Source organism: Natator depressus, chromosome 3, assembly GCF_965152275.1.
Source record: "Natator depressus isolate rNatDep1 chromosome 3, rNatDep2.hap1, whole genome shotgun sequence".
Taxonomy (NCBI): Eukaryota; Metazoa; Chordata; order Testudines; family Cheloniidae; genus Natator; species Natator depressus.
In genome coordinates this window covers 149,018,323-149,043,871 of record NC_134236.1, presented here as the reverse complement: position 1 = coordinate 149,043,871, position 25,549 = coordinate 149,018,323, and the positions used below count along the sequence as shown (strand labels likewise).

Genomic DNA, 25,549 nt, shown 5'->3' with positions numbered 1-25,549 from the left:
GCAGCTGAGCAGAGATTGAGGAGCTCTGTTCCAGCACCCCTGCACTATTTGCTCATCACCCCCACTATACAAACTAAACCCTCTATAGGATGGAAATCACTTCAAGCCAGGGGGATGCAAGAGCACCCCCAGTTCCAGCACCTATGTCTCAGTGGTGACTAAAATGTTGGATTTAGGCACCACTCTGTTAGTGGATTTGGGCCTAAATGACTTTACCATTAAGAGTTAATCTATGTAAAGAGAACTTAATGAAGAGGCATTTGTACAGCCCCAGGCCACACCCCAAAATTGGATAACAAGAGCCTAGCTGGTTGCATTGCAATAGGATCACGCAACCCAACAGCTTTAAAACTAGCTCGAGTGCTTTGGATCCAATAGAGCTCCCTTTCATAATCTACTAGATGAAGTCAGGTAGGTTTCTATTTCTCTCTCCTCTTATTCCAGGGAAGCTGTAACCCTTTCAAGTCTCTGCACAAGTCATCAAGGAACCAGGAGAGTTTTGCTGCTGAACAAGATCATAGAATTGTAGACCTGTAAGGGATCTTGAAGTCTAGTCCAGTCCCCTGCACTCAAGGCAGGACTAAGTATTATCTAGACCATCCCTGACAGGTGTTTGTCTAACCTTCTCTTAAGTCTCCAATGATGGAGATTCCACAACCTCCCTGGGCAATTTATTCCAGTGCTTAACTACCCTGACAGGAAGTTTTTCCTAATGTCCAACCTAAACTGCCCTTGCTGCAATTTAAGCCCATTCCTTCTTGTCCTATCCTCAGGTTAAGGAGCACAATTGTTCTCTCTCCTCCTTGTAACAACCTTTCTATAATTGAAAACTTACATCCCCTCAGTCTTCTCCAGACTAAACAAACCCATTTTTTTCCCCCCAATCTTCCCTCATCGGTCATGTTTTCTAGACCTTTAATCATTTTTGTTGCTCTTTTGTGGACTTCCTCCAATCTGTCCATATCTTTCCTGAAGTGTGGTGGCCAGAACTGGATACGCTACTCGAGTTGAGGCCTAAACAGTGTGGAATAGAGCAGAAGAATTATTTCTCATGTCTTGCTTACAACACTCCTGCTAATACATCACAGCATACAGAGTTTGTTTTTGTTTTTTGTTTTTTTTTTTGGGGGGGGGGGGGAGAGACGGGGACAGGACGCAAGTGTTATACTGTTAACTCATTTTTGTGATCCACCATGACCCCCAGATCCCTTTCTGTAGTACTCCAGCCAAGGCAGTAGTTCCCCCTTTTGTACATGTGCAACTGATTATTCCACTTAGGAAGGAACACTGTTCTTAGTGAATTTCATCCTATTTACTTCAGACCATTTTAATCCTATCCTCCAGAGCACTTGCAACACCTCCCAGCTTGGTATCATCCATGAATTTTATAAACGTACTCTCTCTATGCCATTATCTAAATCATTGATGAAGACAGTGAACAGAACCAGACCCAGAACTGATCCTTGCAGCATGACTGTGAACCACTGGTAATTACTCTAAGAATGATTTTCCAACCAGTTATGCACCCACGTTATAGTAGCTCCATCTAGGTTGTATTTGCCTAGTTTGAGACACTCATGCAAGACAGTATCAAAAGCCTTACTAAAGTCAAGGTATACCACATCTACCGTTTCCCCCCTGCCCCCCCCCAACAAGGCTTGTTGCTTTGTTAAAAAAGCTATTAGGTCGGTTTGACACTATTTGTTCTTGATAAATCCATGCTGTTACTTATAGGTGTTTGCAAACTGATTGCTGACTATCCAATTCCAGTCCTGACTATCCTTTTCCAGTCCTCTGGAATCTCACCCATCTTCCATGACCCCTCCTTATGCTCCCTGCTCAGAGGTCATATGCAAGGTATTACCCTATCCAGAACACTTTACTGTCCCTACTTCCAGTTTCTCAGTAACTAGACTCAATTTTGTGCTGTTACCTTACAGAACTTGAATCTACGAAACCCATAGGTTAGGTATGGAAGTACTCCATCTCCTTTCAGAACAGATTAGGGAGAGATAGTGATAGGTATGCTAGTTCTGTAACAAAACTTAGAATGGGTAACAACTTATAGATTTGACAAACTGAATGTATATAGGGGAAGAACAGCATAAATCAAGTAAAAAACTCCTGTACCTTTATAAACTCCGAGCCTTCTACTGAGTTAGGGGCAGGAAGGGCTATAAAGTGAAATCCACAAGCCTGAAGACATTTCTAGTTTAAACTAGGGCATCAGATACTGTGCAGTTTAAGAGATTAGTGAAGAGCCTCAGCCATTCATAGAAATGAAACATGAATCATTTATATGTTTTCACTGATAGTTGGAAAATTTAAGACATTCAGAGCCGTCTCACCATGGGTGCAAGTGGCATTGCTCAGACATCCATTCTCCCACAAGTATAGAAAAGGTAGTGCTGGGCAGACCTCTCTCATGGTTAGAGGTCTCCCTCTTTAGAGCATCCCTCACGCAACATTACATCCCTGAAGTGATTCTTGTTATAGCTATGCAACCCCCAACCCTCCCTGTTTTCATGGTATTACCAGACTGTAAAGGAGATGAGATCCTGAGTGGCTTAGTAAGACCTGCTAGATAGCCTGTGTCACCCCCATATTAAGCATAAGCACCAATCAATCAAGTCCCAGTGCATCCATTAACATTGCACGCTACTTTATCAGCAAGTAGAGGAGAACAGCTATGTGAACACCATGATACTCCCAGAGAAGGTTGCTTCAAGTATTGGCTGGGTAAGTGGGCATGCTGCAAAAACATAAAATTACTCCCACCAACCCTCTAGGGAATTCCTTCTTCATTCCCCCAAGAGACCTATATCTGGGGCAAAACTGCTCTAGTGCTTACCCTTGCATGAGGATATTTAAAGCTCTGTTGTATGGACAGTGGAATGCACCCCAACTGCATGCAGGTAGCAGATTCCCTAGATATAGGATTCAGAGAGGTGTAGTTACAGATCATAAAAACATTCTTTTGTATCAACTAAAGTAGCACCAGATGATTATTAAAAATGCCCCATTAAAATGCTATAGAGCAAGAGTCATTCATGGAAGCCCTTAACTGTCACTGGTGCTTGGAACCATATGTAGTTGTCCCAGGCAGAGGTCACTCCCTGCTGAGTGGATGGATTTGTACTGCTGTTTCCACCACAGGACAAGTTGACCGTCAGCTTCCTCCCACGTGCTGGCACTTTGTAGTTGAGCTTGGGTCGGAACCAGTCAATGCCACAGTCACGGTGCCCCTGGACCATGACAATGGTGCCCATGACAGGGACAGCCTGTAGCTCACTGAAGACATCTGCAAGGAAGAGTGAGTGGAAAAGCTTACGAACACAGGATGGTGTTTGCAGGCTCTCCTCAGCATTGCCCACAGAGATGCCCTCCAAGTTGATTTCATAGAGCTCCTTGGGGCTCATGGCATTTCCTCCAAGTAGAATAAGGACCCGAGGGACCAATGTCAGGTTGAACATGGCTTCCAAGTGCCGGAACACTCCCTCCAGCTCCATTAGCAACTGCTGGCACTTCCTGCTGCTCCCTAGGTCTGGGGGATGTGGCTTCTTCTTAATTGCATCTCCATCCTGCCAAGCAAAAAATTGGTACATTCTGAATTAGGCAAGCAGTGGTGCATTTGACTGCGTATAGCACTTGAACAACCAGACCTGACACAGGAAGAACAGATTTTTCTAACAAAAAAAAAAAACAGTTTAAGACTGAAAAAAGGAATCATCCTGGTGTCTTAACAACCAACTTGGAACAATTTCAGTACTAGTGTTTTCTGGATTTAAGGTCAGTAGAAATAAAGGTATTAGAATGGATGTAACAGAACTAGAAACGTGTGAGCTTTCAGAGCATGTCATGGCTCAGTGTGTCACAGTTCAGTCTACATTCACCCCACTCTGTAGGGGGGTGTCTGGATTTTCTTAGGAGGCGGATTTTCAAGTTGTCTTAACTACAGACCTTGGAGCACAGCAGAATACTCCTGTGGAAATTCTGTGCAAAAAAAGTTAATTCTGCACACAGTATTTTCAAATTCTGCAAAATTCTGCATATTTTATTTGTCAAAACAATATAACCACACCAGTTTCAATTATTTTTGGTCATTTATTTCAAAATACCTGTCAGCAGGTATGTCTAACAATACAAACAAAGATTCAGAAAATGTTTCTTGACAAATAGATTCCTTACTAGGCATATTAATTTAGAACTGAGTAATAATTCATTTAAACTACAATACAGACCCATATTTCCCACACTCCCCAGAAGCAGTGCAAAGGCTGGGGAGAGTCGGCGGTAAGGGAGGAGCTAAGGGAGAGGGAAGTAATTGCTGGGAAGAAGCCTGGGTGTGGGTGGGAAAACTATGGAACAGGTTTGGGGGTGGGGGGGAGAGAACTGTTAGGGAGCTTCCCCCATGCAGACCCTGGCTGACGCCTAGCCTCTCCCATTCAGTTAGGCACATCTGCCCATCCCCATGTGTCTCTGCACACCCACTCCTCCCATCCTCCTACAGCCCTGCACCCTGTCCCTACATACTTAGCCACCCCTTCCCCCGTAGCTTTACACCTCCCTCTCCTATCCCCATGTGTCTGTGTCCTCACTCAGCCACCCCCATTTTCCCCTGTAGCTCTGCATCAGCACTCCCATTCAGCCCCTGCCCCAATCTGTCCTCCCCCACTGCCCTCATCTGATTCCCCCTCCAGTAGCCCCGCACTGTCTCCCGACCTGGCCCTACAGGTACTGCAAAGAAGGCTCTGCAGGTTCTCTTTCCTGGCTGGCTGGGAGCAGCAGCCATGTACTATCGCCACAGCGGCCTCAGGTGGGCAAAAGGCAGAACTGCAGCAACTTTTCAGCAGAAGCTTTTTTGCCTTAGGAGCCAGTGCCACTTCATTCAGTGAGAAAGAAGATGAGCCTCCTAGTCTTTATTCACATTTTTCTTGCACACTAAACACACTCTGTACAGGTCTAAGAGAAAGGTTGGCTAAATCCTGCATTGCTAACCTGATGAGTTGTTTTAAACTACATAATCTCTCTACCACATGCAAGTTTCTATCATTAATAACCTATTTCAAATACATGGGGCATAACATCCCTGGCAGACCTCCCCTTCCCCCCAGTCCTGAGGAGTCTGGTCTATCTTAGTTGTGCAAAGTTGGGTGGTCAGGCACTCTCCCATATCCCAACTCTCTTTGGTTCCAAAAGATACCGCTCCAGCCAAGCCACTTTCTGCAACCAGTCACTGCTGCCCCTGAACCAACCAGAAAGCTTACTACTTTGATCTGTAGCTGCTCTCTCCCGAGTCAGGGCGGAGCATACTACCTCTGCGGGGAGCAGCTGGAATTCCTGCCTGGCCTTGCAGAGGCGGCTGCTATTTGCGGAACCTGCCGGGAGCTGCCTCCAGCCCGCCTTAGCCCCCGGTAATGTCACTGTCGTGCAGGGGATGGAAGCGCAGCTCTCAGCAGGCACCCGCAGAGCGTGATTTGCTGCGCAGGCAGAGAAATGAAGCAGATTTCCTGGAGCGGGAGGAGACGGCCAGCCGCCAGCTCGGGATAACAGCGTCTCACGCCGCACAGTGCGGAGCGCACCTGGCAGCCCAGGGCAGCGCAGACGGGTCGCCAGGGGCGTGGATCTGGGGCTGCGCCAATTATCGCCCCAGCCGGCTCTCGCTAGCCGAGGCTGGTTGGCCCCGGAGAGGCCCAGACTTACCTGCGGCTGGCGGGGCAGCGCCCTCCTGCAGAAGTAGGCGAGCTGCTCGTAGGGCAGGGGCAGCTGGTGCCGCTGGTACAGCACGTGCTTGAGGAGCTCGCAGGCGAAGTGGCAGCAGCCCTGCTGGGTCACCGGGCCGGGGAACGCCACCGAGACGGAGCGGCAGCCCGGGGCGCGGCCGGCCGGGCCCTGCGGGCAGTGAAACGCCGCCGCGCTGCTGCCGCCCCGTCCCGCGGCGAGCTCCGGGGTCACCGTCGGGGCCTCCACGGGCTCGGTCGGGAGCAGGTCAGCTGCGGGGAGAGGGGAGAGGTCACCCGGCTGCGGCGCGTACGCACGGGGTGGGAGCTCGGAACCCGCCCCCCGCCTCACCTGCCCGCTCCTGGCGGCCCGGCCCCGCCATTTTCTGCCTCGAGCTCGGCCGCCTCCCGCGTCCCGGCCCCGATTTGAATGGCCGCCGCCGCGGGGCACCATGGGAGCCTCGCGTCCGCTCTGCTTCCGGTCCCGGTGGGCTTGGACCCCCCCCTCACCGGAGCCATCTTTGTTTAGGGCACAGTGGAGTCCCGCTCCGCCCCATCCCCTTCCCAAGGGAGAGGAGCTGCGCCTGCGCCTGCGCCGCTGAGAGGCGGGGCCCGGGAGGCCATGGCATGTGTGCTGGGGGGGGCGGGATCTTGTCTCCGTCGCTTCCCCCCCATCCCCGGCATAGTGGAGCTGGGCCTCAGGCAGCGATTGGGTGCGTGGCAGGGAGGGGGGAGAATCTAGTGCCAGGGACGGGGCCTGGGTATGGCGCACTGGGCATGGTTGCTTAGGGTGACCAGATGTCCCAATTTTATAGGGACAGTCCCGATTTTGGGGGCTTTTTCTTATATAGGCTCCTGTTACCCCCCTCCCCCCGTCCCTATTTTTCACATTTGCTGTCTGGTCACCCTATAGCACCCAGACACCGCAGGGCCAGGGCTCCCCTCCCTGCTGCACCACCCAGGCTCCTGGCCTGTCTGTTGCCCTGAAAGCCCCCCATAGTTGTGCTCTATCGCTCCTGTCTGACTGGGCCATGCTCAGCCTCCCATCGGCCGTCTGCCTGCCCCTTCCACAAGCCCTGGGCACAAACAGCCTCCCGCTCCGCTCCCTAAAGCCCTTGCGCCCTCTCCTCCGCCAATGCAGCGTTGCCAACTGCCGCAACTTTTCGCCAATTTTGAAAGGCCTCAAGGACAAAAATACTGAATCATTTATTTGAGTTACAAATTACTTTCTTGGGGTGAAATAGGGGCAGTTTTATGCAGAGTCCCACAGCTGCCCAATCCCTGGCTCTTTGCTGCTACCTGGCGGCCTTTAAATGAGGAGCCACTCAGGCACACAGGCAACTGGACCAAATTGACCTCTCCGGTTAGGAGAGGCCACGTGGCACTTGTGCCATTGGGAACAGAAAGAATTCTGCAGCAAAGCAGGGCTTCTTGTTGACACTGGGATGTATCCAGCTGGGTGAGGAGGCAGCCAATGGGGAAGCAGGGGCAGCATATGAACTTGGAAACAGCTCACATGAGTGAGAGGTGGCCTCTGCACAATGTTGTCAACCTTTTTTGAAATGGGAAAAATTTGGGCTTTTTGAAGCAAACTCTTGTTTGGTGATATTTAGGCTACTTTTTGCATGTGATCAGTGAAAACTCAAGCTTTGTGGTTGGCATTCAGCTACAGAGTGACATTCACCAGAGAACAGCACTGTCTCTGCACAGTTCAAGTGTGTATCATCTGTTGTGAGTGACATTGACACAAAAAAATGTGATATTTAACCACCATGATGATAACATTCCAGCCATAATTAATATATTACCAGTACCATCATTACCATAATTAATTATAACAATGGGATTTATACAAAAGGCAATGAAAGGGAGATCAAAAGGTTCTCTCAGCACAGTGAGGAGAAGTGATTTTGCCAAGTGCTGGGACTAGAACTCAGGAATCCTGACTACTTAGCTTGTGGCTTAACCACATAATCAGCCTTGCATGTCTAGTCTGACCATCTTTTTTATAGGAGTCTACAGGTGAGCCAAAAACACCCTGGGGAAAAGCAAGGGGTTGAATTAAATGTGCTCCATATAAACTGGGTCTTCCCTTGCATTTCTGTACACCACAGTATCTACGCATATAGACTTATTCTGACACTTTTTAACTTGGCTATGACAACAAACTGAATTTGGCCACCATTATGCCACAAGGTAAAGGCTGGGTTCTAGTGTCCTTCTAATGACCTCTCACCAAGAACAGGAAGGGTGTCAGCTGCAACATCTTTTTTTAAGACCTGTATCAGTGGAACAGGCCCGCTGGGTGTGGGCCAAGGACAATACTCTTTCCTCAGACTATTGATGATACCAAGTTGGGGGAAGTGGGGATATATCAGAACATAACACACCATTTCCCCTTCTTTAATTTCCATGTCCAGCTGGTTTGCTATAGGCAACATTGTCCAGTGATTAGTGCAGGCAAGGGACTGAGACTAAGAGCTCCTGGATTCTACTCCCCACTCTACTACAAGTTCACTGCATGACTGTGGCCAAGACACTTACTATTTTTATCATTTATATTACAGTAGAACCCAAAGAACCTAATCAGAATCAGACTCCATTATTTTAAGCACTGTACAAACAGACCTGGTTTACATTAGGAAAATTAGGACCCATAACCACCAGATGGGAGTAGTGCTCCTTGTTGTTTTTGTTTTTGCTGATACAGAGTAACAGGCTACCACTCTGAAACCTGCTCTGAAGCGGTTATCTTTTCCAGCTTGCTGTAGTGGGTGATGCAATTTGTTACCAATAGGAGGTCAGTCCTGGAGGAGGCGGTGCCAGGAAGCACTGAGAGGGTGTGGCTACAGCTAGTTGTGTTTGAAAACAAAGCATCCCTGATTCCTCATTGGCTGCAATTTTAAAAATCAAAATACGGAAGAAAAAGGAGTCCCAATTCTATATTCTACATGCATGATGGGATCTGTAGTTCCGTGGCTTCTGCATGTTCTTGTGTGTGTAATATGCTTAGTGTGGGGATGTAATGTACTGTATTTAGATTACACTAGTACCATGTCCTTTTATAGCACCTTTCATCAAAGAATTTCAAAGTGCTTTACAAACATTAATGAATGAAACCTCACTAGAGGCAAAGTGATTTGGCAAAACTATACAGTCAATCAGTGGGGGAAGCTGGCAGTATGACCTAGGAGTTTCCCAGTCCAAAATTCTTGCTTTAATTGCTAGACCATACTGTTAACATGTGTCACAGTATGTTTGATATGAATATATTATATCGTTTTGTCTTTATAGATATTTAGGCGCCAAATTTCTAATCTGCCGGGGGTGCTTCCCCTCTGGCTCAGCCCCCACTCCACCCCTTCCCCCAAGGCCCTACCCCCACCCTGCTTCTTCCCACCCCCACTCTGCCCCCACCCTGCCTCTTCTTGCCCCTCCTCTTCCTCACCCAGTTCCACCATCTCCCCCGAGCGCACTGCACCCTCGCTTTTCCCCCCTGGAAAAAAGCGGCCTCTTGATAGATAGTTTCTTGGTTTGCTAATGTACTATACAGTTGAGGCTCCCACAGCTCTCTTCTATGCTATATAAGGCCACAGTAGCCAGAGGACGCTAGGGGTCTTATGTACATACCCAGCACCATACACACAAGCACTGTACACAAGATGTAAATCTGTAGATTTCAGAAATCGGATCTTACTATGTTGGTGCCCAAACTTTGCCCAACCATGAAGCTGCATTAGCATCTTGCTGGGACTTGCTTGACATAGAATGATGTCAATCACAGCTATAATACAGAGGAGCAGCACATGGAGGCAATGGGCCTCAGCATCAAATGTTCCATCTCATTCCCTTGGAAGTGTGTTAAGTCGTTTGGGAAAGGTGCAGAGCACAGGTGATGCCATTCTGCCTCCCTTCCGGTGCCCCAATTCCTTTCATGAAAGACAAAGAGGCTTGTTCATAAAAAAGCAAACACAAGAAATGAGCCTGGTCTGAAACCATCACAAAATGGTAAGATAGCAGAGAACCAGCAAGCAAGCAGCCACTCAGTGAACTGGAAAACCACAATTCCCAGGAGCCTCTGCTCAGCAGATCCATAAGGAAAGGGCGTTTTGGCCTTAGTGCATGCTGGGAGCTGTAGTCCTTTCGAAGTAGAGGCCACAGTCGGGTTCTGTTTAGCGCGGTGGACCCTGGGAGCTGTAGTTCTGTGTGCTGGGACTGCTGTGCCCGTGGCCCTTTGCGAGGAGGCCCCATAGGGAGAGAGGCGTGACTAGCGCGATGTATGCTGGGATTGCTATGCGGCGCGGTGCGTGCTGGGGGTTGTAGTCATGGGCAGCTGCCCGCACTCGGTTTCCCGTGGCGCCCCGCGGCTGTTTCTGACGCCAGAGGCTGGAGGCAGCTGGAAGGGCTGGAGCCGGGAGCGGAGCCGGGGGTGGCGGCGGCGGCTGCCGGGGCAGGGAGGCTGGGACGCGCCGGGCCGGGATGGACTCGCGGGTGTCGGAGCTGTTCGGGGGCTGCTGCCGGCCCGTGGGGGGCGGCGGGGCGCTGCGCGGCCGCGGGGGGGCGGGGGCCGGCGGGGGCTCCAAGGGGAAGAAGAAGAGCGGGAGGAACCGGGGCGGCAAGGCCAACAACCCGCCCTACCTGCCGCCGGAGGTGAGCGCGGGCCAGGGCGGGGGAGGGGAATGGGGGGCGTTGGGCTGGGGGTAACTTTCGTCTCGTTGATTAGCATTTGCTCCGTGGCGATGGGCAGCGCCGAGCGCTTTCATTATTGTGACGCGATTCCCCTGGCTGGGGGCGTTAATGGGGCTAGAGGGTCCTTGTCGCTGTGCATTGGTGTGGGTTGTGTTAGCGGGGCCGGGGGGCCGCCATCTCTGCCTGTGGAATTGTGGGGGGTTGATCTGTGTGTGCAGCTGTCTTGTGTCCTGTATCCTGGAGTCCCAGAAAGGCCTTATCTCAATTCCAGTGCCCCTGGGCTGGCGATAAAAGTTTTGGAGGTGGGGACGCAGTCTCTGCTGTCCTATCAGCCTTCTCAAAGCCCCGTTGGCAGAGAATTCCGGTGCCTGCCTCTGCTCACGCTATAGCTTGCCAAGCCGCTCGAGAGCGAAACTCGTATGGTTCTCGTTTACTTCAGGCTTTCCAGGAGAAGTAGGGGAAAACTGAATAAAGCTCTAGTCATTTTTCACTTTTTTGAAGCTCTGAGTTGTGACCGAGTCACTGGAGCTGGCTGTCTGCCTCGGTTATACGCAGTTCACATTTGGAAGTGCCTTTGCAACTGTAAAGGCTGGGAAAAACTTTAATTGACAGGTTAGTTTCTGTGTAAATTGGTGGCTTCGCTCCCTGCCAGGCAACGCTTCCAAAAGTCACAGGCGAGTGAAATTTTCAGGCCTTGATGATGTAAGGCAGTGACAACAAGATAATATATGTGCTGGATGCAGGAGAGCTGAGGCTTGGAAAGGTTATGGAGGAGGGCTTTTCATCGGGTAAGAGAAAATGATGGTCAACTGGGGATCCTAGCAGAGGAATTCCTGCCCCTCTTTGTGTGTGACTCTAGTTTCTTGCTGTCTCTTCCTGTCTCTTCACTAGCCCCCACCCTTGTAGGTGTGGAAAAGCATAATAGGTTTTCATGATTATTAACTAGATTGGAAGCAGTTCCTGAGGGTGGATCCTGTTTGGTCAACTGAGGAGAATGCGTTGATGTGTATCTGCTGTTAAGGCACTAGAATATTAGGCGATGTCTACACTATGCAGCTTTTAGTGACGGGGCTGTGTTGCCACAGCTGTGTTGCTAAAAGGCGCATAGTGTAGTCGCTGTCTGTCGGCTCTCCTGCAGACAAGAAACTTCCACACCCAATGAGCGGTGTTAGCTTTGTCTGTAGGAGAGCGCTCCTGCCGACAACGCGCTGTTCATACCAGCACTTTTCGTCAGCAAAAATTTTGTCTTTCGGAGGGGGTGTCAACACCTCTGAAAGACACAACTTTTGTCATTCCATTGCCAGTGTAGACATAGCCTTAGTGTAGCTTGGTTGGTTAATGAGGCCACATTAAATCCTTTTTCCCACCCTGGCCACATCCTGAGTGTGTTTAGCACATTTTGCCTGCTCTGCCTTTTACTCTGATTAATGAATACTGGCAGCTTGGCCTCTTGTGGAGGGAGACACTTGGGCAATCCCTCTTTAGAGCTCTGATGTGGCAGTGCTCCTCTCTTGTGCTGCCAGTCCCACAGAGGTACTTAAACTCCATTGGTGTTTAGTGAGTTGGCATTGGTGGGGCACAGTCTGGTTGTCTGGCATGCCATTTGAGTGCACTTTGCAGTCTGATAGCTACAGCCTTGGGAATAGGTTCTGCCGGACAGCTCAGCATGCAGTCCAAGATGCCCAGTTCCCTTCCATTGCTGAGATCTGATCTGCCATGTTCTATGGAAACACATTCTCAGCAGGCCCAGTGACACCCCAACTCCTCTTGGACTGCTAATTTGAGTTTGGGATTCCACCCTGTAGAGGGTCCAGACCAAACCCTGGGTAAAGTGAGAGGTGGTTCCAAAGCAGATGGTGCCATGTCTGATGGGGTTTTCCTGCTGCATTGTGAAAATGAGTCTGGTAAGTGGCCACCTTAGTTGCTGGAGCTCAGACAACTCCCACTGGCCTGGGGCTGATGGATACCACTGCTTGAGGAGCATGAAACTTGCCATGGATCACTGGTAGTCTGGCCCTGTGTTTCATCACAGGATATTTACACCATCGTCAAAAACATCAGGGTGCCAAGTCCCAAGTGAGAGGTGCGGGACAGGTACTTCTGTCCAAGGCAGGATGCCTTGCTTTGGGGGATGAGGAACAGAGATGCTAGAACAGGTTAATCCCTACCGAGTCCCAAATAGTCCATCCTCAGGGACAGGATTGTTCCCTGCAGCAACCTGGCTGTTGTGCCTTTCAGCTGCAGGAGGGACAGTCCTCTAAGGCTTCAGTATCTCTTCCTTCCTGTCCCCAGAGACCCTGCCTGCACCCCTGTCCAGCAAGTCTAGACTTGTCACTGTCCTTGCACCTCTTGCACTAGACTAGAGCCTCAGTTGCTATGAGACAGGCACAAAACCCTTGTTCAGAGGACAACGCAGATACTGATGCAGTATCCAGAGCTGAAAGGCTAATGGGTGGGAGAGGTTGGCAGAAGGGACCCTCTTACCAGTGCCCCTATCTTGCTAAGAAGCTCCAACTTTAAGAGTAGAGTTGCTTCTTTCGCCCTTTGCCACCATAAGCTGTTTGTTTTGGTTAGGGGCTGAGTTAGAATGCAGGGCGGGGGCTTTACTTTCCCTTGCTGGGCAGATCCATGTGCTGGGAGAGGGAGCTGTATATTTCCAGAGAAGCCAGCTGGCAGGGCAGTTGTAGTTCAGGAAGAGCTGAAATCCAAGCAGGTCACTTTTCACACTGCTGTCAATCTGGTTTACTGCTCTTTCCACTGGAGTTCCTGGCTCCCTGCAGGACCCAGTCCTGTCTCTGTAACCTGTAGACTGAGATCAGTGGGGGATCCAGTTTAGTATTGGACATGTCTTCTCTCTGGGGGCTGAATCCTGCCTTGGCTGGAACGGAATTGATGAGCTAATACGTCTTTTCATTTGTGCCTACAATGATCTGGCCTCCTGAGGAAACCCTTCTGTGCCCAGGGAAGCTCCTGGCTCATATTTCTCGGGAGCTGTCAGATCAGTGAGTGGTTTGTTTTACCACAAGTTGATCAATAGCACTTGCTTGCTCATGGCTGTGAGGACCATCTCTCACTGGGGCGCAGCCATGCATGCTTATGGGGAGAGGTCAGAGAGAGGAACAGTTAGCAGTGGGTGCAGTCACTGTCAAGAAAAGTGGGAGTCTCTGATAGGCCAGCTCAGTGCTGGATCGGTTGTCTGGTTCTCTTGTATTGAATGCAGATTTAAGAGCAGTATAATGCTGTTAGGGTTGGAGATCTCTAGATGGCTTAGGCTTGGGTTTAGGAGTAAAGAGCTTTTTACTCCATGTCACCAGTTCCAGTATAGATCAGGGGAGGATGAGCTGGGTGGTTTGGGATTGGGGAGAGGGATATGGAACCTTTTGCCCCAGGTAACCAGACCCAAGACAGGCCCAGCTTGCTAGCAAGTAATAAAACTGTTCCCATAAGACTTTTAATGGACTCTGTGTAACAAAGTGGGGAGGTGTGTTCCAGATCAGTGGTTCTCAACGAGGAGTACATGTCCACCTGGGGGTATGCGGAGATCTTCCAGGGGGTACATCAACTCATCTAGATATTTGTCTAGTTTTACAACTGGCTCCAGAAAAAACACCAGTGAAGTCAGTACAAAGTAAAATTTCATACAGACATTTCAATGACTTGTTTGTACTGTTCTGTATACTATACACTGAAATGTAAGTGCAATGGTTATATTCCAACTGATTTATTTTATAACAAAATGGTAACAATGAGAAAGTAAGACATTTTTCAGTAATAGTGTGCTGGGACACTTGTAATTTGATGTCTGATTTTGTAAGCAAGTAGTTTTTAAGTGAGGTGAAACTTGGGGTATGCAAGACAAATCAGCCTCCTGAAAGGAGTACGGTAGTTTGGAAAAGTTGAGAGCCGCTGTCTCGGACCACTTCCTAGGAGGACATGCTATCACTGGTAACCTCAGCAGAGGCACAAGGAGTTCACTGGGCCATGGAGAATGAACTCTCCTCACACCCCTACATGGAGTGACTCCAGGGCAGGGTTGGGAGGTAAATGAAGAGGCTTGTGCGTTCCACTGCCCGGGCTGTGCCCATTGTGAACATAGAGGTCTTTAGGACTTTTAACTGGGCACTTTCTTTTGCTAGCACTAAAAAGATTGTCCATTCCCAGTACGACCCCTTAATTTTGGCCTCCCAGCATTCATACTAGAGTGTCCCAGCTGCTTTGTAGCGCAAACAGCAGCAACGTGCACGTGGTAGTTTCCAGTACGGCGTGGGACTGCAGCTCTGGCAGGGAGGCTATGACTTAGCGTGTATGTTGAATTCCCTGCAGTTTCTTTCTCCTTGCGAAGCTGGCAGCAGCAGCTGATTATCCATGTGTCTTTCCAGACCACCCGGAATGGTGTGTGGGCTCCATGGTGTTAGGGAAGTCATGTGGGGTGGTCAAGGGCATTTGGGAAAAGTGCCTGGGGTGGTGAAGTGGTTGCTAACCTATGTCTCATTTGGTTCTTTAACCAGGCAGAAGATGGGAACATAGAATACAAGGTGAGTCCTCAGGGGATTGCAAAGGGGGATCCTCTTCCTGACCAGTTACCCTGTAACCTCGGGTCCAAGGGGATGAATTGAGCAAAGCGGGTGTATGGGGGACATGCCCAGGGGGATACTCAAAAGGGAACCATCCCAGCCTTGCCCTTGGGAGGGTGGGCCTGAGGTAGGGCACTATTCATCTCACTTTGGGTTCTCTGAACCTGGTGGGAGAAACTGGATGCTAGAGAATGTGCAGTGCAGAATCCCTTTGGACCGTACTCTGGAGGGGCCTCCCAGCCCCCTCAGGTGTGTTGTGTCCCATGTGCTGACCAGTGTAGAGGTCACTCTGCCCTGCAAAGTCTGTCTTTTCATCCCCCCTCTCTCTTTCCTTAAAGACCCAGAGCTATAGGTGCCATTTATGTCCTTTCCAGTTGTATTTTGGGGCAGTCCTGCCGTTCTCACTCAGGCCAGAGCACAAATGGTTTGGGCCCTATGGCACAGGCTCCCTAATCCAGTGCTTCCCTCATACCAGCCAGTTCTCAGGTGCCATCTGCAAGATACAGGAATGTTCTGCTACAGAAGTTCTTGTCTCTCTTGTAACCTTTTCTCTCCTATCCCACTGGCTCCTCTGCAGGTGCTAACTCGGAGCGTGTTTCCCAGAGGTGGGTCTGCTGAGGGGGCCATTGCTCCATGGCAGAGGGTTAGGGAGTCACTGCCCCAGGGAGATGGGATTCTCTCTGCCCCCAGGCAGCAATTGTAACCGCTCCCTCCCTCGAGCAGCTGAAGCTGGTGAACCCCTCGCAGTATCGCTTTGAGCACCTGGTGACACAGATGAAGTGGCGGCTGCAGGAAGGCCGGGGTGAGGCTGTCTACCAGATTGGCGTGGAGGACAATGGGCTACTGGTGGGTCTGTCAGAGGAAGAGATGCGTGCCTCCCTCAAGACATTGCGCCGGATGGCTGAAAAGTACGTTCCTCAGGATCTCTAACCCCTGCTGGGCCAGAGAAACCCAGCTCTGCCCCGTTCTCCCCGCAACCCCCAAAAGGGTCTTGGTGGCTCTTTCTTCTTCCTCCCCTCCTCTGAAAGGCCTGTAGATCAAGGAAACAAGTCTCCTAGCCAAGAGCCTAGGACCTTGTCCAGTTCACACTCAGAGAGGCCCCAGGCCAGGGAAACCAGCCTTGCCGAGGCTTTGGGGTTTTTGCCATTTGAGTCCCCTGTCTGAAGGTCTGAGGCTTCTGCCCTGCTGCTCTCAGAGCCTCCAGCCTGCCCTGCAGTTTGAGTTCTGTTCCTAGGTCCCTTATGGTGCTCCGGCCAGGTGATGCCCTGGATAAGGGGCCAGTCATGTACTAGCTCACCCCAGACTATTCCCTCTTGCCCCCTTTGCAGGGTCGGAGCTGACATCACCATCCTGCGGGAGCGCGAGGTAGATTATGACAGCGATGTTCCCAGAAAGATAACAGAGGTTCTTGTCCGGAAGGTCCCTGATAACCAGCAGGTAGGGAGCCCTTGGCTGGGTTGCTCTCCTTGACCTGGGAGTCCTGTGGTGCTGGAGACTCCCAGACTCCATTCAAGAGGTTTCCCTTTGGGATGAGATGGGAACCCTTCCCCCTGGAACCACTTCACATTATAACAGTTCACAGGGCACACTTTAAAGAGCTACCAAAAGGGGGCTGAGCCTTTCATCCTCTGGGTACCAGCTGCAACCTACCCCAGACAAGGGAGACTGGCTGGGCCAGGGAATGGGGGATATGAAACCTTTCCCCTCCGCAGCACCAATTCTAATCCAGCCCAGTGTGGAGACTGGGGAATGATCTGGCATCTGTATTGGAGTAGGTGTGTAGATGACCTTTTTGTGATGTCATAGGCCTGGCATAGGACATCATGCTTGGCATGGTGCAGTCATAAACCCTGGTCTACAATATCATGGGATGGTCAGAATCTAAAAAGAAGTGCTGCATAGCGATCCCTGCCTTTCTCAGCCCATTCTGGAGGGAACATGTGGGGCATGTCAGCTGACATGGGGTGAGCATGTGCCACCCATACCTGTGGGGTTGTTGTCCCTGCATCAGGAGCAGGTTGTCCCATGGTTTCTCTGCTCTGACTCTTTTTTCCTTTAGTTCCTAGACCTGCGAGTGGCTGTGCTGGGGAACGTGGATTCAGGGAAGTCAACGCTGCTGGGTGTCCTGACCCAGGGTGAGCTGGATAATGGGCGGGGCAGAGCCCGCCTCAATCTCTTCCGGCACCTCCATGAGATCCAGTCAGGGAGAACATCCAGCATCAGCTTTGAGATCCTTGGCTTCAATAGCAAAGGAGAGGTATGGAGCGTGAGTGCTATTGCAGCAGTGCGGAGAGAGTGACACCCAACTCCCTATGAGGAGTGGGAGGAACATGACTGCCCTCCTGTCTCTGTGCTGCCCCTCACTGCAGTGGGCGGAGCAGGACTGACTCAACAGCAACAAAGGAGTTCTGTGCCCCCTACTGCTGCAGCAGAGAGCCTAGGAGTGATCAAGTTGTAATTAGAGGTGGTAGGAGAAGGTGCTGCTTGTCCAGTTGGAACAGGCATCTGTTCTGGTGTCCTGCTTCTTGCCTCCAGATTAGTGGTGTACAGGGTTGACATTACAGTATAGCCACAGCAGCCTGCATAGTCAGGCCTACTCCCTTTCCAGGTGCAGAGTCTCAAGCCCTCTGGCACTTGTTTCTGTTCAGATGGAGTTGGTATGGTTGGGGTTGTCTCTTCTTCCCTCTGCCTCCTCCTTTGCATACCCCATACCTCAGTCTCTGGTTCCTTGTCTTCTCTAGGTTGTGAACTATAGTGACTCACGGACGGCAGAAGAGATCTGTGAGAGCTCCTCCAAGATGATCACCTTCATTGATCTGGCTGGCCACCACAAGTACTTGAAAACCACCATATTTGGCCTCACCAGCTACTGCCCAGACTTTGCCATGCTGGTGGTGAGTGCCAACACTGGCATTGGTAAGTGCACCATGACCCAGCCTTGGGGAAAGCACAGAGGGTCTGGCAGGATGTTTTAGGGGCACTTGAAGAGTGGTAGATGCTGGCTAATGGGTGATTGTAGTTGGGAAAAATGATACTGATTCCAATTCCCTCCTGACTCCCTGTAGCCCAGTGATTCCAGTGCACCTGTGGGTGCTGCAGGTGAGCTGGGAACTTGGCTGCCTCATACACCATTGGTACCTGAGCTCTGATTTTATTGCTCAGGGTTGTGACCAGGGCAGGAAAGTTTTGGGTAGCATTTGAGGGCATTCTGAGCATGTCAAGGAAAAATCGCCTTGATATATTAGTGGTGTATATTGGATCCCAAAGCATCTTAAAGGAAGTAAACTAGAACCTTCCCCTGTCCATTTGGACAGCCACTTTTCTGACTAATCCATCAGCTTCTGGAGAGAAACTCCTGGGTCCTAATGGAGCAGAAGCAGGTGCCTTGACCCAGAAAAGCCTTGATCTGTCTTTCTGGAATGATGGTTAAAGAGCTGTGCCCCCTTGCCATTGCTTGAGATGCTGAGCAGGTGGGGTGACACAGTTCCATCCTCATCTGTATGATGGGCCCATGGGGCACTTCTTGGGCAGGGAGATGCTGGCATCCTGTGAGCAGGTGGCTTTGGTGCCCATGCTCCTTTTAGCTGAGCTCTCCCTTGTCTCTTGTAGCAGGTACCACGCGGGAGCACCTGGGCCTGGCCATGGCCCTCAAGGTTCCCTTCTTCATTGTCGTCAGCAAAGTGGACTTGTGTTCCAAAGCCACCGGGGAACGGACAGTGAAGCAGCTGGAGCGGATCCTGAAGCAGCCGGGCTGCAACAAGCTGCCCCTGCTAGTGAACTCGGACGATGACGCTGTCACGGCAGCACAGCAGTTCGCACAGTCTCCCAAGTAAGGAACCTTAATCTCTTCTGAAAGGAGCAGAGGGAGTCAGCTGAGTTTAGTCTGTTCGGATTTTACCAGCTCCGCTCACACAGGGGAGGAGACTACATCTCTAGGAGGCATTAGCTGTCTCCTCCCCAGATTTCACTCCTTCAGCTCCTCCACGCATGGCCCCCTCTCCCAGGCCTTTTCAGTGGCTGAAAGTGGGGTGAATGTGTTCCTTGCTTACCCTAGAGACACAGCTCCAGTGAGGAAGCCTGGATTGGCTGGGTGCAGATGGCCCGGGCCGAGCTCTGGAGAGGCTCTCATAGTGCTGTCTCCGCTAGATCCCTTTTAGCTCATGTATTCTCCTCTTGGGGGCCAATTCCTTACAGTACTTTCCCCAAGATGGGCTCTGCAGCTGTGTTGTGGCCCCCAGCTCATTCCTTTCTCTGTGTGTTTGGCAGCATCACCCCAATCTTCACACTATCCAGTGTTTCTGGAGAGAACCTGGATCTCTTAAAAGTTTTCCTCAACATCCTTCCCCCTCTGACGAACAGCAAAGAGCAGGAGGAGCTGATGCAGCAACTTACAGAGTTCCAGGTACATACAGGCATTGGACTAATGTTCTTATACTGCACCCATTACCATGGCAGCTGAGCACCTACCTAAGGGCAAGCTGCACTGCAGTCCCCTGTATCTGGGGTAGTGGTTCTCAATCTATTTATCATTGTGGGCCAAATATGCGGCCCACAAAGTGTTACCTGGGCCACAGGTTGAGAAGCACCGTGCCCCCCACACAAACCCCTATGCTCAGGGCCCTCTGCCCAGAGATCCCTCCACAAAGTGGGGTCAAGAGTGTAGAGCTGGGTGGGGGGAAGGGACCCTGCTGCGTGGGGATCCCCAACCCCCACCATGCGGGGCCGGGAGGCAGCCGGCTGCCTGGAGCCCGCAGTCTTTAGCACACAGCTGACCTGGGGTGAGGGGAGGTAATGTGCTGAGCCACTGGAGTAATGAGGAGGATGGGGAGTTAGAAGTGGTGCTGGTCCCCTCTATATTCCATGTGCTGCTTCTGAAAGGGTCTGCCAGGTATCTGAGTGTCCAGCTTAGTGCAAGCCAAGAGATGTGCTGGGCACATCTCTGAATAATGAGCTCTTGGGTGTCTACTTCACTCTGAGACTCTTTAAAATGGGAAACAGTTGGAGCAGAGAACAGGTCTGCTATAGGCCCCTGTCCCCTGGGCGCCTGTGGTGGGTGGATGGTGGCTCATTCCAGTTCTGAAGTGCTGCTCTCCCAGTTGCATGGTGAGTCTAAAGAGCTTACTCTTGTTGCCCTGCTGCAGGTGGATGAAATCTATACCGTGCCTGAAGTGGGGACTGTTGTGGGAGGAACTCTGTCCAGGTGTGTGCACAGTGACTTGGATGGGCTCAGGGGGATTAGGGTTTGGAGGGGAGAACATGGGCTGAGCACTGACAGATCTCCCAGAGGATTTAATTTATCCTGTACGGGCTGGGCAGTAAAGTGGAAGCTGCCTGTAAGTGGGGATGGGGGTGAACATGGAGGCTGAATTTACCCTTCGCCTGGGTAGGACGGGGGAATCTCAGCCCAGAGGACAGGCTGTCTCCAGAGCAGGGCTCTAATGTGTTGGTGGGAACCCTGGGCAGCTGCTTTGCCTCTGACAGGGCTGTGGTTGGAGCCTGGCTGGCCTCCTGAGGGTTGTGTCTTTCACTGGACTTTCAGAAGTCCTTCATCAAGAAGCAGGTGGGTAGTTTGGGAGGAGAGACAGCAAATCGGCAGTCTTAGGTCTGCTCAGGGCAATGCTTGCTCCATTGGCCCCAGGAGGAGTGTGGGACAGCTTTAGCAGTTGGTCAGTATTCCAGGGCTAGTCGAGTGCACCCAGTCTCTCGGGGATCCCAGGCAGTACCAGACCTGCAGCAGGTCACCTCTGTGCTGCCTCTATTGGAACAGACAGAATGGAAGAGCAGGTGGAGACTGGCTGAGTTGCCTGTGTCTAAGTCAAACCCCTTGGGATCTCAGAGGGCTGCATTAGCTGATAGTCCTGGGAATCCAGACTCCCTTCTGCTGGGCACCCGAGTTAGTTGGTCAGACACTGGGGAGGGAGAGTCCAGGCAGACTCATTTCCAGTGGGATTCAAAGTGGCTATCCACGTTAATCTCATTGGGTGTCTTTCCCTGTGTCTCTGGTTAAACTCCGTCCTGCTCTTGTGCCCCCGGCAGTGGAATCTGCAGGGAGGGGGAGAGCCTTGTGGTCGGCCCCACTGATGATGGCAAGTTCCTCCAGCTGAAGGTGTGCAGCATCCAGCGGAACCGCTCCGCGTGCCGTGTGCTCCGGGCAGGACAGGCTGCCACGCTGGCCCTTGGGCCCTTCGACCGCTCCCTGCTGCGCAAGGTGAGTCATGCTCCCATCTCCAGGGCGCTGCAGCTGGGCTCCTCACCTTGACAGCATCCTGAGCAGGCAAGGAGGAGGCTATTGTGCTTCCTCTGAGATTCCTACTCAAGGGGAGGGAGTTTAGAAACATGAAACAAGGCACATCCCCAATAGAAACCTCACCCCACTTCTGTCCTATTGCCAGATTCTGGTTCAAATGGTGGGGTAGTTGGCCTCCAGGCTAGAGATGGATGCATGGAGCTTTAAGTAGGGTTCAGAGGATGGGTTGGGTGAAATTGTAGTGGAAAGTCCATGGGGTTCAGCAGCAGCAAGGGGGCTGTTCCTGATGGTCTGGGTTTTGAGCTTGAAGTGTTGTGCAGGGCATGGTGATGGTGAGCCCAGAGATGAACCCCACCATCTGCTCAGTATTTGAAGCAGAGATCGTGCTGCTCTTCCATGCCACGACTTTCCGAAAGGGATTCCAGGTGACTGTGCACGTGGGGAATGTGCGGCAGACGGCCATCGTAGAGAAGATCCATGGAAAGGTGAGATTCTCACCAGCAGGGGTGTTCTGGCAGTGTCACAGAGCCCTGCGTGCTCTGGCTTGTTAGGTTTCCTTAGGACTCCTCCCCTCCCTTTCCCTCCGCTCCCCTCTGTTAGGAAGTCTCACTTTGCTCCTTCCTGCTAATGCCATGGCACTTGTATTAGGTCCTGCCTTTCCTCTCCTCCCAGGAAGCTGCCTTTGTCCTCTGGCCTGCTAGTATCACTGGGGAACTTCAGCAAGGCAGGGCAGAGGAGTAACCCCCTGGTCTCCAGACCTCTTTGCTGCAAGTCAGAGTTCCTTTGCCACAGTGCCCTGACTAGTGGGAGGGCCTCAAGCTGTGGCGCCTTAAACGGTGGGTTCTGGGAGAGACTCGGGAGATCTTGTTAGCATTCTTCCTCCCCTCTCTGCCTTGGACTTCCCAGTGCCCCTGGATGTGGAGGCAAAGGGCTGGGTGGGCATGCTCCTGTTTGTGATGGACAGCCCTCTCCTCTCCCTCAGGACAAGCTGAGGACAGGGGAGAAGGCTGTTGTTCGTTTCCGGTTCATCAAACATCCTGAGTACTTAAAGATTGGCGCCAAGCTGCTGTTCCGTGAAGGAGTCACCAAAGGTATCGGGCACGTCACCGACCTCCAAGCTATCACCACTGAAGAGAATGGCCTGGAGGAGACCCTGGGGCCTGGGCATTTGACCTTCTGACTCCCACTAGATCTGTGAGATCTCCAGACACCAGCAATGGAGGAGAGAGTTGTGGGGAGTTGTGAAGGGCAGGACGTGATTGGAACTTCTGCTGTCCGGTTCTAGCATGGGCTTCTCCTCTCCACACTATGAGGGTGGAGCCCAGGAGAGCTCCCTGTGTTCAGTACCCCGCACGGGGAAAGTTAAGCGTGTTGTCTCTGCATCGTCTGCTGCTTTCATTATCCTGCCCTCCTCCACAATAGACCAGAGGCAGCCTTAGTCTGGGCAGGCGAGTCCTGGCTTTGTTTACAGTACTTTGGTGGGAAGTTGTTGGCTGGTACAAAGCAAAGCTCCTGAGGTGCTGAGCAGCGGTGAAGGGATGCTGCCACCGCTGTTACAGGGTCAGTCCCATTGCAGCTCTCTGAGTATTGGGCCTGACCTGTACTGTGTGCGCCCCCGTCTTCCAGTCTCAGGCTTTTCCCTCCAGGGCAGAGACCTTTGGGACAGCATAGGAGGCCCAGCCACCCAGAGTGCAGAGACTTGGTTAAACTCGGGTTCACAAACAATAGGAACCCGAGAAAAGTTCAGGACCCTTATAGCCCTTTTAATCTTGGTTGATTTTAATCCCACGTGGGCCCCCCTTCTGTGTTCAGTGGCTCCTGCTTGGCTGTCCCAGCTGTTCCCCAAACCAGCGCAAACAGGGATCTCTTCCATGGACTAGCCCTTGCAAGATTGTGATTTAAGCCCCATGCCCATCCTAGTGCTCATGTCTTGTGGGTGGCTGGGGCTGCCCCCACACATCCCAGTGCAATCAGCCTCCTCGAGAACCTGCATGAAGCCAGGGTCTCTGCCTCTAGCCTTCTGCTCGCTGCAGCAGCTGAGCATCCTGCTGGCCCAAGCAGGAGGTCATTTTTGGGGAACAGAGCTGGGCCCACAGCTGGGCTTGTATCTACTTGTCTGCTTCAACTAAGCGCCCCTGTGGGAAGTCTCCTTCATTGAGTTAGTGGCAGTGTTTTGTGATGGATTTCCCTGCTGCAGCCCAGCTTGCTCCTCGGGGACCTGCCTTAACTCTCGAGGAGAGGCGGAGGGGGCTGCCGTACTGGCCCAGGAGGACGTTTACTGTTGGATGCCATCTGACAAAGCTATTGCAAAGATTTTTTGTTTGTTTGTTTTTTTTGCTCTCATTCTACTTAAGGGAAACTTCCTTTCTTGTCTCTGCCACTGAGGTTTCAGTGCCTAGGAGAGCTGGTGGGAGCCAGCACAGCCAGAGGCTCGGTAGGTGTGTGAAGACATGGAACACTTGCTGCCATGTTTCCCCAGCTGTGCCCTTCAGGTGCTGTTCAGTGCTGAGGGTCTTTCCCCAAGTGCTGAGCATTGCCCTGTGCAGCTGCTGCTGAGGGTCACCCCTGTTCAGTGGGGAACAGGGGGGCTGGGGAGGGTTATGTAGTGGGGGCTGCATAGCTGTCAGAAGGCTTTTGATTTCACTGGTGGCTGTTGAATAGAGCTGGACGTGCACGGCTGCCTGAGCCAAGGTGTGGTGTCTGGGCAGGGAGGGGGCTCTGCTCCAAGTGTTGCCGATAATCCCCAGGCTGTCCTGCCTCCTGCTCAGGGTCTCATGCAGGGGCTACTGGCATGGGCAGTGCACACAAGACTGAGCTTCTCACAGCAGCTCTCCCTGCCACAGGCCCTGCCCTTGCTGTCGGGAGGAGCCTTGCTGGGGGGGATTCCTGCCTGCAAGCTGTTCAAGTGCACCAAGCTGATCGGCGGGGAGAGGAGGAGAATTGTTCCTCCCCTGTGAAGGGTTATGAGGAAGGTCCTGTGCTTTCTCCCACCATGTTCTGTGCTGGAATCCTGGCTTAGACTGGGACCTATAGGGCAAACCTGTCATGCACTTGCTGTTAATAGCAGCATTGTCAAGGAAGGTACTGAAGAGTTGCCTCTTTAAATTCTTGGGGGGTAGGATCCCTCCTCCACCTGAGGGGGACTTGAGCCCTGGACCCTCAGATTAAAAGTCTGATGCTCTACCAACTGAGCTAGCCGTGAGCAGGCACTGCCTCTTCCCTGGGAGAGGTAATGTATTCACTCTGCTGGTAGTACCTTGCACACTTCGTGCTGCGGGAGGCTCGGTCTGTCTTTTCTCCCTTTCAGTCCCCTTGCACACGACTGCTTTGCTGGTTCAGCTAGTCTGAAAGGGGGACCCTTCCCCTTCCAGCCCTGGCACTTAGCACTGAGTTCCATTACAGTGTGTGCCCCCCATATGCTCCTGCAGGGAGAATAGAGTCCCAGTGAGCACTCCCCTCTCTTGTTGTTGTGTAAATACAAATAATGGTGCCCTGGAAGGGTGAGTGTCTCCTCCTGCTGTTTGCAGTGACCTTGGGGTAACCTTCAGCACTGCCACATACTCAAGCTGCTGCTCCCTTCCCTGGAAGAGCTGACAGGGGCTGAGCACCTTCCCTCTCTCCCCCCACCCTCCCCTTCTGTGGCGTGACTGTTCTCAGTGCCATGCTTTCCATGCTCCCTGTTCTCTTGTCTTGGATTCTCTAATGCAGAGGGATGGCTTCCATTTCCTTGGCATCTATATATAATGTACAGAATAAAGATGTTTTATTGAGACAGAACCTTGGCTGAATTGTTAAGGGGGATGGTTGAGCAGAGCCCTCTAGCCTCTCCCCTACCAGCCCTCCCCAGCCACTGCCCTTTGTTTACCACAGGGTAGTAACTGAATCTGTGCTGGGGCCTGTAAGGACTGCGTATATCACGGGTTACAAGCATCCACTGGCTGCTTAGCTGAGCCTGCCTGACTGTGAGGCTAAGGTAGCTGACAGCCACGTCGCCCTGAGCACAGTTCTTATTGCAGTGGGTGGAGCTAGCTGTGTCTTGTGTGTCAGAAGCCACAAATTCCTGCTACCCTGGAGTCCGTTTAAAGGGAGACACCATGTGACCTTCACTGGTGCTTTGACACAGCTCATGTTAATTTAAAAGCAGTATGTAACTGCGGGGGGAGGGGAGCTGAGTGCAGACTGTCATCTTTAATTTGGATGGATAATATCAATGTTTAAGCATTTTTTAATTGATCTAAATTTTTGCAATGGGGGCTCAGACTGACTATTTTATGACACTAGGTGTTGAGATTCAAAAAGCTAAAGCTTTATAAACAAAC

At 51.6% G+C, this 25,549-nt stretch overlaps 2 protein-coding genes across 3 annotated transcripts; one reads left to right on the top strand and one right to left on the bottom strand.

Moving 5' to 3' along the window:
• Positions 1-2,311: 2,311 nt before the first annotated feature.
• MAD2L1BP (MAD2L1 binding protein) lies at positions 2,312-6,166 on the bottom strand. Its single transcript, XM_074947082.1, has 3 exons — positions 6,073-6,166; positions 5,704-5,993; positions 2,312-3,581 (listed from the first exon to the last, which is right to left on the bottom strand). Exons 1-3 carry the CDS (start codon positions 6,101-6,103, stop codon positions 3,045-3,047), a joined length of 858 nt encoding a protein of 285 aa, XP_074803183.1. The 5' UTR covers positions 6,104-6,166; the 3' UTR covers positions 2,312-3,044.
• Positions 6,167-10,199: 4,033 nt separating this feature from the next.
• On the top strand, positions 10,200-25,005 carry GTPBP2 (GTP binding protein 2). 2 transcript variants are annotated; one of them, XM_074949050.1, is made up of 12 exons: positions 10,200-10,370; positions 14,918-14,944; positions 15,707-15,891; positions 16,312-16,420; positions 17,043-17,240; positions 17,725-17,899; positions 18,593-18,812; positions 19,250-19,385; positions 20,125-20,183; positions 21,020-21,191; positions 21,551-21,715; positions 22,213-25,005. In XM_074949050.1, exons 1-12 carry the CDS (start codon positions 10,200-10,202, stop codon positions 22,408-22,410), a joined length of 1,815 nt encoding a protein of 604 aa, XP_074805151.1. In that variant the 3' UTR covers positions 22,411-25,005. The 2 variants fall into 2 exon arrangements, with proteins under 2 accessions (XP_074805151.1, XP_074805152.1); XM_074949051.1 differs by having other exon boundaries at positions 10,309-10,370; positions 15,561-15,891.
• Positions 25,006-25,549: the final 544 nt, after the last annotated feature.